This window comes from Drosophila teissieri, chromosome X, assembly GCF_016746235.2.
Source record: "Drosophila teissieri strain GT53w chromosome X, Prin_Dtei_1.1, whole genome shotgun sequence".
Taxonomy (NCBI): Eukaryota; Metazoa; Arthropoda; class Insecta; order Diptera; family Drosophilidae; genus Drosophila; species Drosophila teissieri.
The window spans coordinates 14,909,796-14,924,916 of NC_053034.1; the positions used below are offsets into that span (position 1 = coordinate 14,909,796).

Below are 15,121 nucleotides of genomic sequence, written 5' to 3' on the forward strand. Positions count from 1 at the left end.
AAGTTGTTGCCATTTTTTTGCCACACTGCACGCGCAATGCTTTTTGCCCTCCTTGAAACGTCGCTGGTTTTTGCCCTTTTTTTTTGCCGCAGACTTTTTGTTGATTTTATTTTATTTCATTTATTTTGATTCTTCCTTGCTGTAAGTTTTCTGTGTGGGCTTGTTTTATGCCCCACAACCCACACCCCATTTTTGTTTTTCTGCTTTTTTTGCCGCCCAACGTGTAGTTTCTGTGCACTTGTTGTCATTTGTTCGGCGGCAACAGCAAGAACAAAACTGACAATACCAGACTTTTATCCATTGAATGCATACACACGCACTCAGGAGCAGAACTGTAGAAATATAGATACAGATTGTGCAGACGCATTTATGTATAGATATACTCGCACACATACATATGCACAATGACATTTATTTCTATTTGCAGCTGCATTTGCGGCAGGGCAATGGAAATGGGAAATGGAAAATGGGAAGGATGGCAGGAAACCACGGGGGAAAAGTAGGGAAAGTGGTGAAAGGCTGGGGGGTGGTGTCATCGCCACCTGCTGTGTGTATAGTTTACGCTTAAATAACTCACAGCTGTGCATAATTCAGACTGAAGACTTAGCACGAGCCCCCTTTTTCTGGACATGCACATGGACATGGAAATCCGAAATCGGAAATCGTCGGGTTGGAAGCGTCAGAGGGATTAAGAAGTAGGAGTGCAGGAGCAGGAGCTCCATTAGACGAGACTGCTCCAAAACTGAAAAGCCATCATCATAAGTTTTTTGGGTGAAAAGGGATTGCTGGAGTGGAAGTGCTGGATTTAAACGGGTTAAGTGCAAGTTTCTGCAAATGGAGACAGCCCAGATTTGGGAAATTATATGCGGAGTCTCGAGGGCTTCGCTGCCATTGAATAATCCCATGAACTCCACAAAGATCGTTGAGATCGCTTTCATTCGCAGGGCAAACTCAACTGACAGCTTTATTAAAGGCAAGGAATTATCTGGTGCTGTGGAAAACCGACAGCTATTCCTTTAGTCAGTCAGATTGTTTTGTATTCAGTTTTTGTGCCTGGGGGTTGGGGTTGGGTTTGGGGTTTTTCGGAGTTTTCGTAGCAAAAGATGAGTGACCATAATGGAAATCAAACCAGAAAGCCAAACATTTGCCAAGCTGTCGTGTTACTAAGTGCGTTATAGCAGCTCAAAGAGAAGTGAAAATAGAGCTGGCAGAAAGATGGGATCCTTTTATGATTTTGCATTCCCCCAACGCGGCCATTAGACCAAGTATTTTCCCTGGCTTGCCTCGATTTCGTAGGCTCCTCTGTGAGGCAGCAAGAAAGACAGAGAGAGAGAGAGAGAGAGAGAGAGAGAGAGGTATAGAGTGTCCTTTGTCCTTTTGTCCAACTGCTTGTGGCGCTTTCGCAATTTGATTTATGTGTTGCCCCCAAAACATTCATTAAGATATAATCATAACGCATAGAAGGCGCACACAAACAGGATGAGTACACGGCTATGGATGTATAAACATGTATATAGATATATACGTTAGGCGCATATGTATGCGTAGGTTCATCTATCTCATATTTCATAAAATGTGCTTGCTTTATTCCTGGCTGGGTATGTGCATATGTATGTGTGTGCAAGTGTATGTTTCCCACTTCTTTTCAGTCGCTTACTGTTTTTGTGGCATCATCAGTGGCGCAAACAGCTTTGCAAATTTGTAGACACATTTTTTGGTCATAAGATTTCATTAGATTCACATGACCAAATGATATAATAATGTTTGGGCAACATCTGTTTTTTGCCTGCAGTGCAAAGCTGCCTGCAATGGGCGCCAAATCAGATCATTCGAAAATATGTTCTTCTAGTTTTGATTAAGGAACGAAAGTTCTTTAGAGGTTCTTAGTAATCAAGTGCAAAAAAAATAATAATGCATAGCAGTAAACATATGTCTCCGGAATAAATAATAACTTCATTTGTTTCTGACAACAACCCAAATTCAAATCGTTTAATATTAAACAATAAATGCAAAAAATATTTAATTTAACCATAATTTTGCAACTTTTATTGTAAATAAAAGTATTTAATATCAAATGCTATTTATGATGATGGGTCGTTAAAAATCTTGAAAATGCAGAAGAAAACTTCATTAATTTATAAACTGCAGGCGAACATAAACTTTTACTCTATTAAATCGTGCCAGTTGTTGATTATTTCTGTTGCTCATTCTAATTTTAATTTCCTGTCTGCAGTTTTCCCCTCCCCCACCTCCCACCCCCCCGACACCATGAAGCTGAAAAAATGCAAAATAATTAGAAAATTTCCCCACCTACATAAAATTGGAGTCAAAAGTTGAGTTTGTTGTGCGTGCCTCAGTCGGAGACTCATTTGCATGGCATCCAAATAAGTAAACAAATATACACAAGCATACACAATTTAATTCTACGTAAAGTTATATACACACTATTTATGCTCTGAATTTCCTGTGTTATAGATATTCATATTCCAAATGAGTAACAGGGTAAATAGTAATTGTAATACACCAATTTTAATTGCATGACAAGTGTTTCACGTAAATGCTGTAAACATATATGTATGGTTAATTATGAATTTGCGGCTATTTAACAATATGCTTTCCAGTTGCCATTTAAATCGATCTTTATTATTTTTATATTTACCATTTCCGTCTACTTTAATCAATTTACTATATATCTTCAAGCCTGATTTCCCTGGAATCGGAATGACATTTCCTATCTTTTCTCTCTGATTTTCTTTTGAATAAATAAGTTTTTTCCTATATTAACTAATGGAAATCCCTTTCCCTTTGTTTATTTTCAGGTAAGTTCAGCCCTTTCGTGCACTTTAAGTGAGTGAAATATATTGTAAATGCGGTGTATGTTAAGATATGGTAAGGAATCTGTTATCTATGACTTCTTTCGGGAATTTCTCTGTTGTTTTTCAAGGGTTGTGTTTTTGAGGTAAAGGGGTTGGCGTTTTATTTTTTCTGTGCGCTTGAGAATTTATGTAGTCCACCGTCTTGGGAAAACCCCTTCTGGCAGTTTTTCCCACCATGTTGTAACTGCAGAAGCTAAACCAATATTATTTCTGCCTTCTATCTATCCTCCCCCGTCACCCACCTACCTCCCCCTCTCCAATTTTCCGGCTGCACTTTGTCTTTGGCTTCTCTTTACTCGATTTTTCGGTCAGTGGCAATTGGCCGTCCGACGGAAGTAGTTCCCCACTGCCACTGCCACGCCCCCTCTCCCTGCCCCTCTCCCACCGTCCTTTTTCGTATAATTTTCCGGCTGTTTTCACGTTGCAGGAAACCCGTGAATTTCGCGTTGAATTTGCCGCAAGGGGCAAGAAATTGTGGGGAGGTCGTGAAAATGAATGTCGTATTTGTTAAGCCCCTCCCACTCATTTCCAAGCTCCGCTTTTCTGTGCTAATTTCTGCTCCAGTTGCGCGGCGGGAAAATTGGTGGGCATTTTGCGGATGGAGTGAATGGGTGGGCCACCAACACTCCAGCTTATGATTTAATATAATCCACATGGCACGGCCAAGAAGTCGTCAAACAACAATGAAAGCTGAATGAGCAGCCGCAACGAGTTAATTAAGTGGCCTAAACAATCGAAGACGAAGCAGTGAGAGGGCCGGGGTCAAAGGTTAATAGGAAGACGAAGGCATAAGTAGTGCAACTGTTGAGCGGTCCAAGGATTTCCAACTCATTCTCAATTTGCAATGAAGCAAAACCACCAGCAAGAAGCTGTCACGACCAAAACTGCATTTGCACAATTGCGAATCGAGGAAATCGCATGCGTGCTTTCCGCACGTACACTGACACAAAATAAGACAACTTTTAGTAACATTTCAAGTTGGTTACTAGTTTACAATACAAGCATTGGCGTGCGCTTTGAAAACAATTTATAAATGTTTAAAATATACATTTAAGTATGTTTGTAGACATTTCAAATAAATTGCATCCCACAGAGTTTTTTCGCCATGTAGCCATGAAATAATAACAAGTTTTTAGAACTATCGATTTTCCAAAAAAAAACTTTAAACAAACTTAAGTTGCGTGTGGTTCATTAGGGGCTTCAAGTATATGGTATATCTTGGTTTTTCTCTGCCGGAGAGTTTAAAATCGTATACAAATTTGGAGAATATACTTTACCAGCTTTAACAAAGGTCTTAATCAATAAAGGATAAGTTCAATGTGATGCTATAAATCATCATTTAAACAAACAATTAAACGAATTGCAAGTGGACGTGCATATTTTTGTATCATGTTGAATCAAATAAATTATGTGGAATGGAAACGCCGATGATTGCGATTGTATAAATATTTGCACTTGAATTAAGATTGAGCGAAAGATTATGTTGAATTGTTCATATAAATGGGAGAATAAAAACCATATTTCTGACTTTAAATTCCCGCATTCCTCTTCACGTCCGACATGATTTATTCGCAAATTGTGTTTCTTTTTTTGTATTTCGAGTGGCCAATCGTCCTTTTTTTTCCTCTCAGTGAGCTGCCGCCATATCTGTGTATATTTTTTTTTTTCGATTTTTTTTTAATGCATGTTGAAAAGGGCTTGCAGGCGTATTGCGGGCAATGGGGGCGTGGCAATGCAGGGCACATGGCAAGCGCAGTCATTGCGGCTAAAGCGGTTTCTGCGGTTTCCGGCAGCCGCAAGGCAGCTTCCTCTCGCCCTCTCGCTCTCGCTCCTGCGCCGATGCTCCATCTCCTTTCCACTTGGCCGCAAACTGCTTTTGGTCGTCGCCTTTGGCGTCGCCTGACGCTGCATTGATAAAGCTGGCCTGGTGGGAAAAGGTCGGTGGCAGGGGGTTGGGGTCTATGGGTTAAGGGGACTGCGGCGGAAACGGGAACTGGGAATGGGTTAAAAGTTAAGGGGCGTTGCATGCCCCAGCCGCAGTAAAACAGTTGCAGCTACTGATACAGAAAACCAACCAAGGGGCGCCCCACTCACTCACCGCTGCGAAATTTTAACAAGATTTCCACAGTTTTGTTAAGGGACAACAAATTTGATTAAATTCATCTTGGGGCCAAGGAGCCAAATTGGTTGTGCTGCCGATGAGGTTTCCCTTTTCCCTGGACACGTGAGCTTTTTAAATTGTATCACTTGTTACTACGACAAATAAAAACCCATGCAAAACACTGTATTTTGTTATGTTAGCCAATCGACTATGTGCGATTTCGATCAATTGGATTAGAAAGTGCTTTCAACTCCATTAAGAGGCATATATTCTTGATCCGTAAACATAAAACGTATTTCCTGCAAAACTTCAACAAAACATCAATCTAAAAATCAAAAACGAAAATGAAAATGAAGCGAAGTAGTGAACTGAGCACCTTGTGTTGTTTTCTACTTGAATTGCATTCTGCAATTTCCCCTTCCGTGGATTTTTCTTCCCATTTTCCTATTGTACTTGTGCTTTTTTCCTTGTGCCTTTCATCTCCTTCTTTAGTGGATTTTCCACCTTCTCTGCTCATTCTCAACCCATTGCATATCCTTTTCTTTTCCACTCCACACACACACACAGTGATATTTTTGTAGGGTGGTTAAAATGGAGTTTTCCTTGGGTTTTCCTGCCACTCAGCCACGCCCCCCATTGACCCGGTCTCTCGCCCACTTTCGTGTGGTGTTTTTATGTGTCTTTGTTGTTGCTCATTCCGTTGTTGTTTCATTAGATCATTTGAAATTGTATGCCAAGGCGTTGTTGTGTTTGTTGCTTATTTGCATACATACATATACTCGTACATACATGGCAGCATATTTAAGCAGTTCGTGAGTGTATATAGCCATTAGCCATGCGAGTGTATGTGTGTGTGTGTAAAAGGAAGCCCGAGTTTTGCATGGGGGAAATTGAAACAAATCTTGAACAATGCAGGTAACTTTTCTGTTGTTGCCTTTTACCACTGAGCCGTAAGTTATTAGGGCCCCGAAAATGACTGCACCGAAAAGTAGGCAATTCAAAATGCAGAAACCCCGAATGCGGCTAATGTGGCACACATACCAACACACATGTATATCCCACCCACATAGCCTGCACTTTGACCCCTTCCCCCCGGGAATGCCCGACACTTGGAGAATGCAATTCGAATTTAAAGGCTTTAAAGTCCCCAACGGAAAGTGGGTGGATGGGGTTGGCTGCCTCCTGGTTTATGATGCGGCCCGAATGGCACGTTTAAGCAATTGCAAAACTTTTTATGCAGTTTTTCCCCCTATTTCGTAGCCTCAATATGGCCACATAGTCGTACTGCGACTGCTGTTCGTGTTTGGGTCAGTTTTCCGGCTCTTGGCAGTGGATCAGAAATAAATATATGTACTATATAGCAACTTTGAGCTTACATTGTCGCTTAAGTATGCAGGATAAACAAGTGCAACGAGTATATATATTTTTAATACAGCATACTCATAGATTTGTAACTAATAAGCTAGATTTGATTTTGCTATTATATCCCCGTACAATAAGGTTCAATTTCGCATAAAACAATTGTATATCCAATTACGCTTTATGTATCTTCCCTTTTTCACTCGTTTTGTTGAATTTAAGTACCTCTTTTGTCTCCAATTGCTAATGCCATTAGTAATTAATTGACCGCTTAGATTGGCATTGCAATCGAAATTCGCCATTTAATTGTTATAATTTTTCGTTCAATTCCATAAATTATAAATCATTAGGCACCCACCACACCGCGCAGAGAGCAACCCCCTTCCCTCCCCCGCAACGAACAATTCTCGCTGGCAATTATTTCAGTTTCACTCCGCCATTAATTATTTCATTTTTGTGGCTTCCATCTAATGAAATTGCAATAATAACGATTGCCGCTGTTTGCGACCCACTGCAATGACCTCACAACTGTTATCGCTCCGGATGGAGCGGTGGGTCTACGGTATTAATCTTTATGGTTACCGGAGGTTCGGGTTCGGGTTCGGGGGGTCAAAGGTCCGGAATCAGGCGTCGAGGGTCGGGGGTCGTTGGTCAGCAGCGTTACGAGTCGTAAAAACCAACTAGCGATGGTCCACGGCAGAGCTGTAAACTTTGCCCTCAAGTTACTTCCTCTGCTGATTCATACACCCTATAAGTATGGAAATATGGCTACACACTAGCTACACACTGTTTTGAATTAGAATAAATATTAATCCGTTTTTATAGGTATACTAATATACCAATAGCATATAGATATGTACCTGTGCTACAAAGAATTAGAAATATGAACAGCATCCTTGTGGAAAGGAAATAGCTCAATGAGCTTGGGATCTAGATTAATGATTAATTATTATATATAATATATTTTATATTTTTCTTTTATTTCTTCATATTTATAGGGTATTTCTGGCTTTCAGCAATTTTTGATGCGCGTTCTGGCCATTTGCCTTCGGGCCAAGCTAAGCAACAAAAAGACAAATAAAAATTGTTGGGCTTTGCTGCTCGCTTTGCGTTTGGCATCTGTCAAAATGGCAGCCAACTTGGCGGGTGGCTTCGCTGGGTGGATGGGTGGTTGGGTGGTAAAATTATGGCTGCTGGTTAGTTGGGTGGTGCGAGGCATTCTTGGTGCTGGTGGGTGGTGCTGTCACGCAAACGTTTGAGCAGAAAATGACGATGTCGCCCTTCCTTCCTTTGCCTCTCTCCTTCTCTCTATCGCTTCGTTTGCCGGCTGTGTGTTTATAAACGAGTTTTGCATTAAATTTTACAACAGCAGCAACAATGGCATCACACGCACACAAAATGGAGACATCAACTCGGAGCCATATCTCGGTGTGTCTCCCCGTGTGTCTCCCTGTGTGTTTGAGACAGGTGAACGAACGTACCCATTGCCATCTTGGCCATGACAGTTCCAGCTCCCTGCTCTGCATTTCAACTTTTCCTTCCACCTCGCTGCGCTGATTTGTCAGCGTATAAACTGGGGATATATAAATGTTATGACTTAATAGCGGCTGGAGAACGAAATCATCATTTTTTCCCGACTCCCAGTTTCCTGCAGCCTGGGAAATCCATGGGATTTGCAAAGTGTGCCATGTCAAGTGGCCAAATCAACAGATTGGCATCCCTCACATATGTACGTAAACGGTTCGTATACGTGATATGTGCGTAGATGGCTGGGGACAACTGAATGGGGCACCTGGGCAACAGCCTTCCATCTCCTCTATCAATCGAAAGCAATTTAGACAGTAAAGTTCTCCCCCATCAAGAGTAACAAAATCTTGGAGCAATACTGTAGTGGGTATAAGTATACACAAAAGGCGTACGAGTTGCTATACCTAAAACCACACACTCATGATCGAAATTGAGTTGACTGGAAGATGAGGCCACTGGAAACATCAGCATCGAAAGTGGAGTGCAGCCTATTGAACACCGAAAGGAAATGGAAGGAAATTCAACTTGGCTGACAATTGAACTGGCTTAATTCACTGACTGCAGCCTCGAACAATTGGCCAGTGGAAATCGACTTTGTGAACCCTCGGCCATGCATCAAAACAAAAAAGGAACCCCGCCATCTCAGTCAGCACCTCCGACCTTTGGCTCTGGGCATTTGGCTCTCAGTTTTTCTGGCTTTCAAGCCTCGTCCTGTTTTTCCTTTCCCTTTTTTCCCTCTAACAGTTTTCTTTTTTTTTGGAATGGTTTATGGGCAGCAACTGAGGGACTGCGGCAGTTTTGGCATTTGCCAGCAGTCCACACGCACACACACACACAGACACACAAACAGACGACAGCTGTGTGTGTCATGTCCAGAGCCATAAATCATTTATTTGAAAATTGCTATTGTATTGCGGTTTAATAGCATGTGATCATCATCATCAGCAGCAGCCACACGAGCGCCACCTTGTGGACAGTGGCACACAACGTACGACGTGTCGTATTCATAGCCAACTTGCATCGTTACATTTAATATCCCCAGAAATCGGAGAAGGGTCCGAGGCACACGGAAAGGTCAGTGGTATGAAAATGCTGGCCTGCATGGCCCATCATGCCCATTAATTATAATGCCGCAGCGGCGACTGTCGAGGGGTCTCAGTCGACTTCCGTTAGGCCCAGGCACACGCCCCTTACGCCCCCCTACGCCCACAGTGCTCCCAAAGAGCAAAACACCACTACCACTACCACTACCAGTACCACCCCCACTCAGAGAAACATATGCCGCACGTTCGGTGCCTTTGTCGCCTTTTTGTGTCGTGTTGTGGCAGTGATTTTCCTGGCTCGATTTTCCCGCCGGGGTAACGAGGTCATTTGGCAATATACCAACACAAACAAAAATTATGTTATTGGTCAATGTATTTATGAGTACGCCTGGCTCTGGCCCCTAAAAACACAACTCTCCGTTATACGGACGGACACCAGACAACGGACACCGCACACCGAGCACAGGACTCCAAAGGTATATATGTATGCATGCCGCTCTGCGAAAATTGCACGAAAATTGGAAATTTATTGCCAAGCCCACACAAACACACACAAGCACAGGCAAGCACACACACACGAACACACACACACAAGATAACGAGTGAAAGAGGAGACCAACCAACATGCGCTAATGACATTGTGCTGTGGTTTGTCGCCCCTTTTCTTCCGAGCCCCGCCCCCAAACCGCCCCTCATTTTGCTCCATGAGTGCGATTTCGATTGGATTCCTTTTCGTTCCATCTGCAACACTGATGAAAACCACAAATTCTGATCCAGATTCCATCAGTGCGGCCGTCCACATCCCGGAATTATTGCGTCTTGCCTGAAACGAACGAAAGTTTCGCAATAATTTGCATTGATATTTCTGTATTACTGTTTACGATAAATAGGTTATTGCTCCTCAATTAAATCTGCTTCCTTTGCGAATTGCTTTTGCTATCGAACAACTTGAGCTCTAGGAATTTCCAATTCCAAACAATAATGAGGCACATATTCTGTATACAACATGTATCATTTGACTTTGCTGGCCAACGAATTAGTAAAACCGGGTATTAAATTACTTGCATTGGTATATGCTAGGTATAGAATTGTCGAATGCTTTGTGTTTTTTTGTTTGGTGGCCTGACGAATTTCCAATTAGGCACACACACCTGACTCGGTTGCAAAACATAAGCAAAGTGAATCAGTCTTCGCAACCATGCACTTGAGCTACCTGGCAATACTCACCGCCCTGTTTTTCCGCCCACAAGCTCACGGTGGCGCTGTCAGTCGCCTCCCACAGTGGGTGGTACCGCTTCGCTATCGCGTCGACATCGTGACGCGGATCAACCAACCCTACCAGCCCTTCGGCGGCAGTGTGGTTATCGATCTACGAACGGAGAGATCTACGAATAAAATCGTGCTAAATGCCCACGATTTGGCTATTGGCGAGCAGAGGGCGGTGAGCCTGTCCATCAAGGATGGCAACTCAGTGCCAGTTAGCAGCATAAGGATGGACATTAAACTTGCTCGGCTGACTGTGTACGTGAAGAGACCGCTGCAGATCAACATCACATACTCCTTGCGTGTGGCATTTACTGGTGTTTTGCGAGGTGACAACACTGGATTCTACAGCAGCAACTATGTGGATCACAATACAACTCTAACGCAATGGCTGGCGGCCACCCAATTCGAGCCGAACCACGCCCGCGAGGCATTCCCCTGCTTCGATGATCCCATTTTCAGGACACCCTTCAAGATCAGTCTGGCCCATCCGCACCAGTACCGCGCCCTGTCCAACATGCCCGTCCAGCGCACCATTCGCCAGTGAGTAGGGATACCCAAATGATACCAAATTGTACTGAACCGCTGTCGTCTTAATGCGTGAAGCGCCAAGCTGAAGGACTTCGTGTGGACGCAGTTCGTCGAGAGCCATCCCATGCAGACGTACCTGGTGGCCTTCACCATCAGCAAGTTCGACCGGCCGGGTTTCACCTCCAGCGAGCGACCGGATTGTCCCATTAGCACGTGGGCCCGTCCGGATGCACTGTCGCAAACGAAGTTCGCCAGCATGGTGGTGGCACCGCTGCTCTCCTTCTACGAGCAGCTCTTCAACAGCACCCACCGGCCGAAGAAGATCGATCTGGTGGCGCTGCCAGATTACGCCTTCAAGTCGAAGGAGAACTGGGGCATGCTCACGTTCACGGAGGAGTCCCTGTTGTACGATAGCCAACGCAGTTCCATGGACGATCAACAGGGCGTGGCACGGGCGGTGGCCATGACGGTGGTGAACCAGTGGTTCGGCAACCTCGTCTCCATCCCCTGGTGGCACGAGATCTGGCTGAAGAACGCCTTCGCCCTGTATCTCTCGCGTTTCGGTGTGCACACACTGCGTCCGGAGTGGGATTACCAGGAGCGGCACGCCCTGAAGCTCTACCTGTCCGTGCTCGACTACGATGCGCATGTGAATACGGATCTGGTGACGGCATCGGTGCCCGATGAGAGCCACATTTGGGCGGCGTACAATGAGATTGGGGAGCGCAAGGCGGCCGTGCTCTTCGAGATGATGCACCGCGTCATGGGCGAAGGGGCGTGGCTGGCGGCACTGCGCCGCTATCTGGTGATCTATGCCAATCGCACCGCCACCTCCACCGACTTCTGGAACCTCCTGCAACTGCAGGTGGACCGCAATGGGCGCTTGGGCAAGGGTCTGAACATCACCAGGATCATGAAATGCTGGCTAGAGCAACCGGGCTATCCCCTGCTCACCGTCACCCGGAACTACGACCAACGCACGGCTGTCGTGAGTCAACAGCGTTTCTTCATCACTCCGCAGTTCCGCAACCGCTGGGCCATGCATCCCTGCTGGTGGGTGCCACTCAGCTATACCTGCCCCACTTGCCGCAACTCGGATAGCATCTCCTTCAGCCGCTGGCTCACCTGTTCGATCTCTAAGACTAAATCTAATAGCGTTCTGCTCGATAAACTGGAGTCGGGGCCCAGCGACTGGCTACTGCTCAATGTCCAGCACTCGGCTCCAGTTCGCGTGAACTATGACCTCCACAACTGGCAGCTGCTGAACAAAACGCTCGCTGATCCCGCAAAGTTTCGTCTCATCCACCGTGTGAACCGCGCCCAGTTGGTGGACGATCTATTCAGTCTGGCCTGGAGCGGCGACATCGAGTACGACATGGCCCTGGGCATGCTCGGCTACCTGGAGCACGAGGACGAGTTCGTGGTCTGGGCCGCCACCGAGATAAACTTCGAGCGCATCAACAACGTGGCCAAGCGGAACCCGAACTATCTCATCTATAAGGTGGGTTTGTGGCTCTTTAAATCAGACAGAAATCAGAGTGTTTACTATTGACTCAGACCTTCATGCGTCACCTGCTGGAGCGGCAGTTCCAGCGGGTGCTATCCTCGGACCTGGCCAGTTCCTCGGGCAACATGAGCCACCGCCCCGTCATCATCCGGCTGGCCTGCGAATACGAGCTGCCCGCCTGCGTGAGCCTCGCTCGTCGGGAGTTCATGAAGGGAGCGCCGACGGTGGACGGATGGATGACCATCCGCGAGCGGGAAACGCTCGTCTGCACGGCGGTTAAGTTCGGCACGGAAGGGGACCGTGATACCGTGGAATCGATGTACAAGCGCTCGAACTTTGCCGCCGAGAAGGAATCGCTTTTGACCGCTTTGGCCTGCTCGCGGAATGTCTTCGCCCTGCAGAAGGTCCTTGTTTGGACTTTTGAGAGTTCGGGGGTGCGAAAGCAAAACGCCAGGCGAACCTTCAAGGCTGTGGTGTCCAACTCAATGGGCTATCGCTTGGCCAAGAAGTACGTGTCCGCCCATATGCAAAGCATACGCAACTAGTAAGTGCCGCACATTGTGTGTTGCATTTCCGAACTTAAATTAAAATTTTATTTTAATTCTGACTGCCCGAAAGCTGCAGCAACTCCACGGACAAGGTGGTGAATCTAATGAGACCGCTGATCGAATGCATGTCCACTCCGCAGGAAATGCTCTTCTTCAGCAAGTTCTTCGAGGAGATCCTGCGCGACATGCATGGCAGTGAGCGGCTCATCAGGATCCTGATGGAACGGGGCAACGATAACATCCACTGGCAGCGCACCAAGTTGCGCCCGATGTTGCAGGCCATTCGGGACATAATCCTTTGGCGCACTCGGTAGCATCAAAAATAGTTGTCCAAAAGTGGAATGTAATGCCTGATTAAATAAGTAACAAAATTCCCCAGCCATCTGAATTCAAACCTGCAAACTGTACAACTTTTCATTACCTTACATAGTATGCAAAGTTGCCCTGGTGCGTTGCCAGCATTTCGATTAAAGACACTCGGTATCCATGGATGTTCCCAAAAGTCCCGAGCCAGAAACCCGGCGAAAGTCGACCCTGCCTAACAACATAACTAACGCGATCTCATGGGTGGCGACGCCCGCACTCTGCTGCCTCCTTGCGCTTGGTGGCAATTAGTGAGCTGCCTCTGCCTATCTGGTCCTGCCAGTTGGCCAGCTCTCTCCAGCCTGCCAGTTGATGCCACACACACATACACGTGCACATAGTTGCCATTTGCTGGCAACGATTTCCAGTTGCTGCATCATTCAGATGCGCGTCGCAACGCAACGCAACGCATCGCATTAGCAGGCCACACGAGGCAGCCAAGTGACAACTGACAATTGACAACTGGCAGCTGACGAATGGAGGAGATGGCTGCCACAGCCGGAGCGGGAGGATTGGCTGTGCGATGAGGAGGAGGAGGAGGAGGCAGGGGCAGGAGCAGGAGTCAGCTGCCTTAAGGCGCTTAGCTCCCCCCCGTGTGGGTTTGCCCCCCTCGAAGGCATGGCTAAAATGGTTATGCAATGGCTATCTTTGCGGGACATTTCAGTTTCGGGTTTTGTATATCCATTAGCCAAGAGAGCAACATTCATTCATTACCATATTGTGTGGCTGTTGGCCATGAAGAGGCATCAATCAGCGCCTAATTAGCTTCTTATTTGCATCGCTATTGGTGCTTCGTGGTGTGATGTCGCTTATTACGCATACGTCGCGTGGCCGAGGCAAACAAAGTGCTAATGAGGTGACTCTCAAGTTTCAGCCAGTTCACACAATCCATATAAATATATATGTATACGAGTATATGTGTGGCATATCTGATGACAGAGTGGGAGCAGAGTTGAGCTATCATTTATTCAGGAATCCCTAGGCAACCGAAAAAGTAGACAGAAGCAGAATGTTTCACAATAAATGAATTGCAACTGAAATTTACAATTCTCTTCTTCGAAGCGGATTTCGGTCAGGCAACTGACGGCGGATGTGAGGGGTCAGAGGTCAGGGGTCAGGGGTCTGGGGTCAGGGGTCAGTAGTTTTGGACAGTGGCTAGCCAAGCGTCAAACATCGGCCTGTTTGTATTTACATGTTCTTGATTTGAGCCAAGTTACTTCCTTCCTTCCATCCTTCCATCCCTGCATTCAACCTTCGGTTTGTTTCCTTCCTTCCTTCCTTTTTGCAGCTTTTGTTGGCCATTTTGCCTGCATTTTGCCATTGTTTGACCGGCCTTTTGTTTTAGGCTTTTTCATTATTTAAATGCAATTTTAGATGCCAGTTGCCAAGCAGCCAACCAGCTCAGTCTTAGTTTTTCCCTCTTTTTCCTTTCATTTTATTGCCATTTTCCCTGGCCTTGTATTTGTCACATGAGCAACTAATTGTCTGCTCCTCGGACATTCAATATGCCGCCTGGCTCGGCCTCATCCCGTCCTGGCCACTGCATAATCCTTTCGCCATGGATCCATGAAGCCATCCAATCTCTGGACTACCAGCCAAGCTCCATGCCACACCCCTCACCACACCCACCGCCGTGTATTAATTACACCGAGCGAAGGGATGGATAGCTAGCATATTATGCTGTCTATGTCCCCCAAATCCCCACACGAATCCAGTCCAATGCGTCCAGTCCGTTCTCCTCGTCTCCTGGTGGCCACTGGGCAGACTAATTGAAAATATTGCATACTGAAAACTGCATAAAATTAATTGCCATGCATAATCAATGAGCTTGCAGAAATAAATTGAAATTTAATTGAAATGTTGCATGTAAATAAATAAATAAATAAATAAATAGTGAAGTGGTCAGCGAGGGAAGTTTGTAAATAATGCAGGTCAAGGAAATAAAAGCGCGGCATCGGCTAATTTGATTCGCATTTTTATTATTTTTTTCCGTTGTTGTTGTA

The 15,121-nt window shown here is 45.6% G+C and overlaps 2 protein-coding genes across 2 annotated transcripts in view; both read left to right on the top strand.

Moving 5' to 3' along the window:
- Positions 1-15,121, top strand: part of LOC122625215 — a 76,756-nt gene that overhangs the window by 19,631 nt on the left and 42,004 nt on the right. The gene's annotated exons all lie outside the window — the stretch shown is intronic.
- Positions 10,099-13,157, top strand: LOC122625220 (aminopeptidase Ey). The gene is made up of 4 exons (XM_043805229.1): positions 10,099-10,712; positions 10,776-12,201; positions 12,258-12,751; positions 12,826-13,157. The coding sequence occupies exons 1-4, from the start codon at positions 10,105-10,107 to the stop codon at positions 13,067-13,069; spliced, it is 2,772 nt and encodes a 923-aa protein (XP_043661164.1). The 5' UTR covers positions 10,099-10,104; the 3' UTR covers positions 13,070-13,157.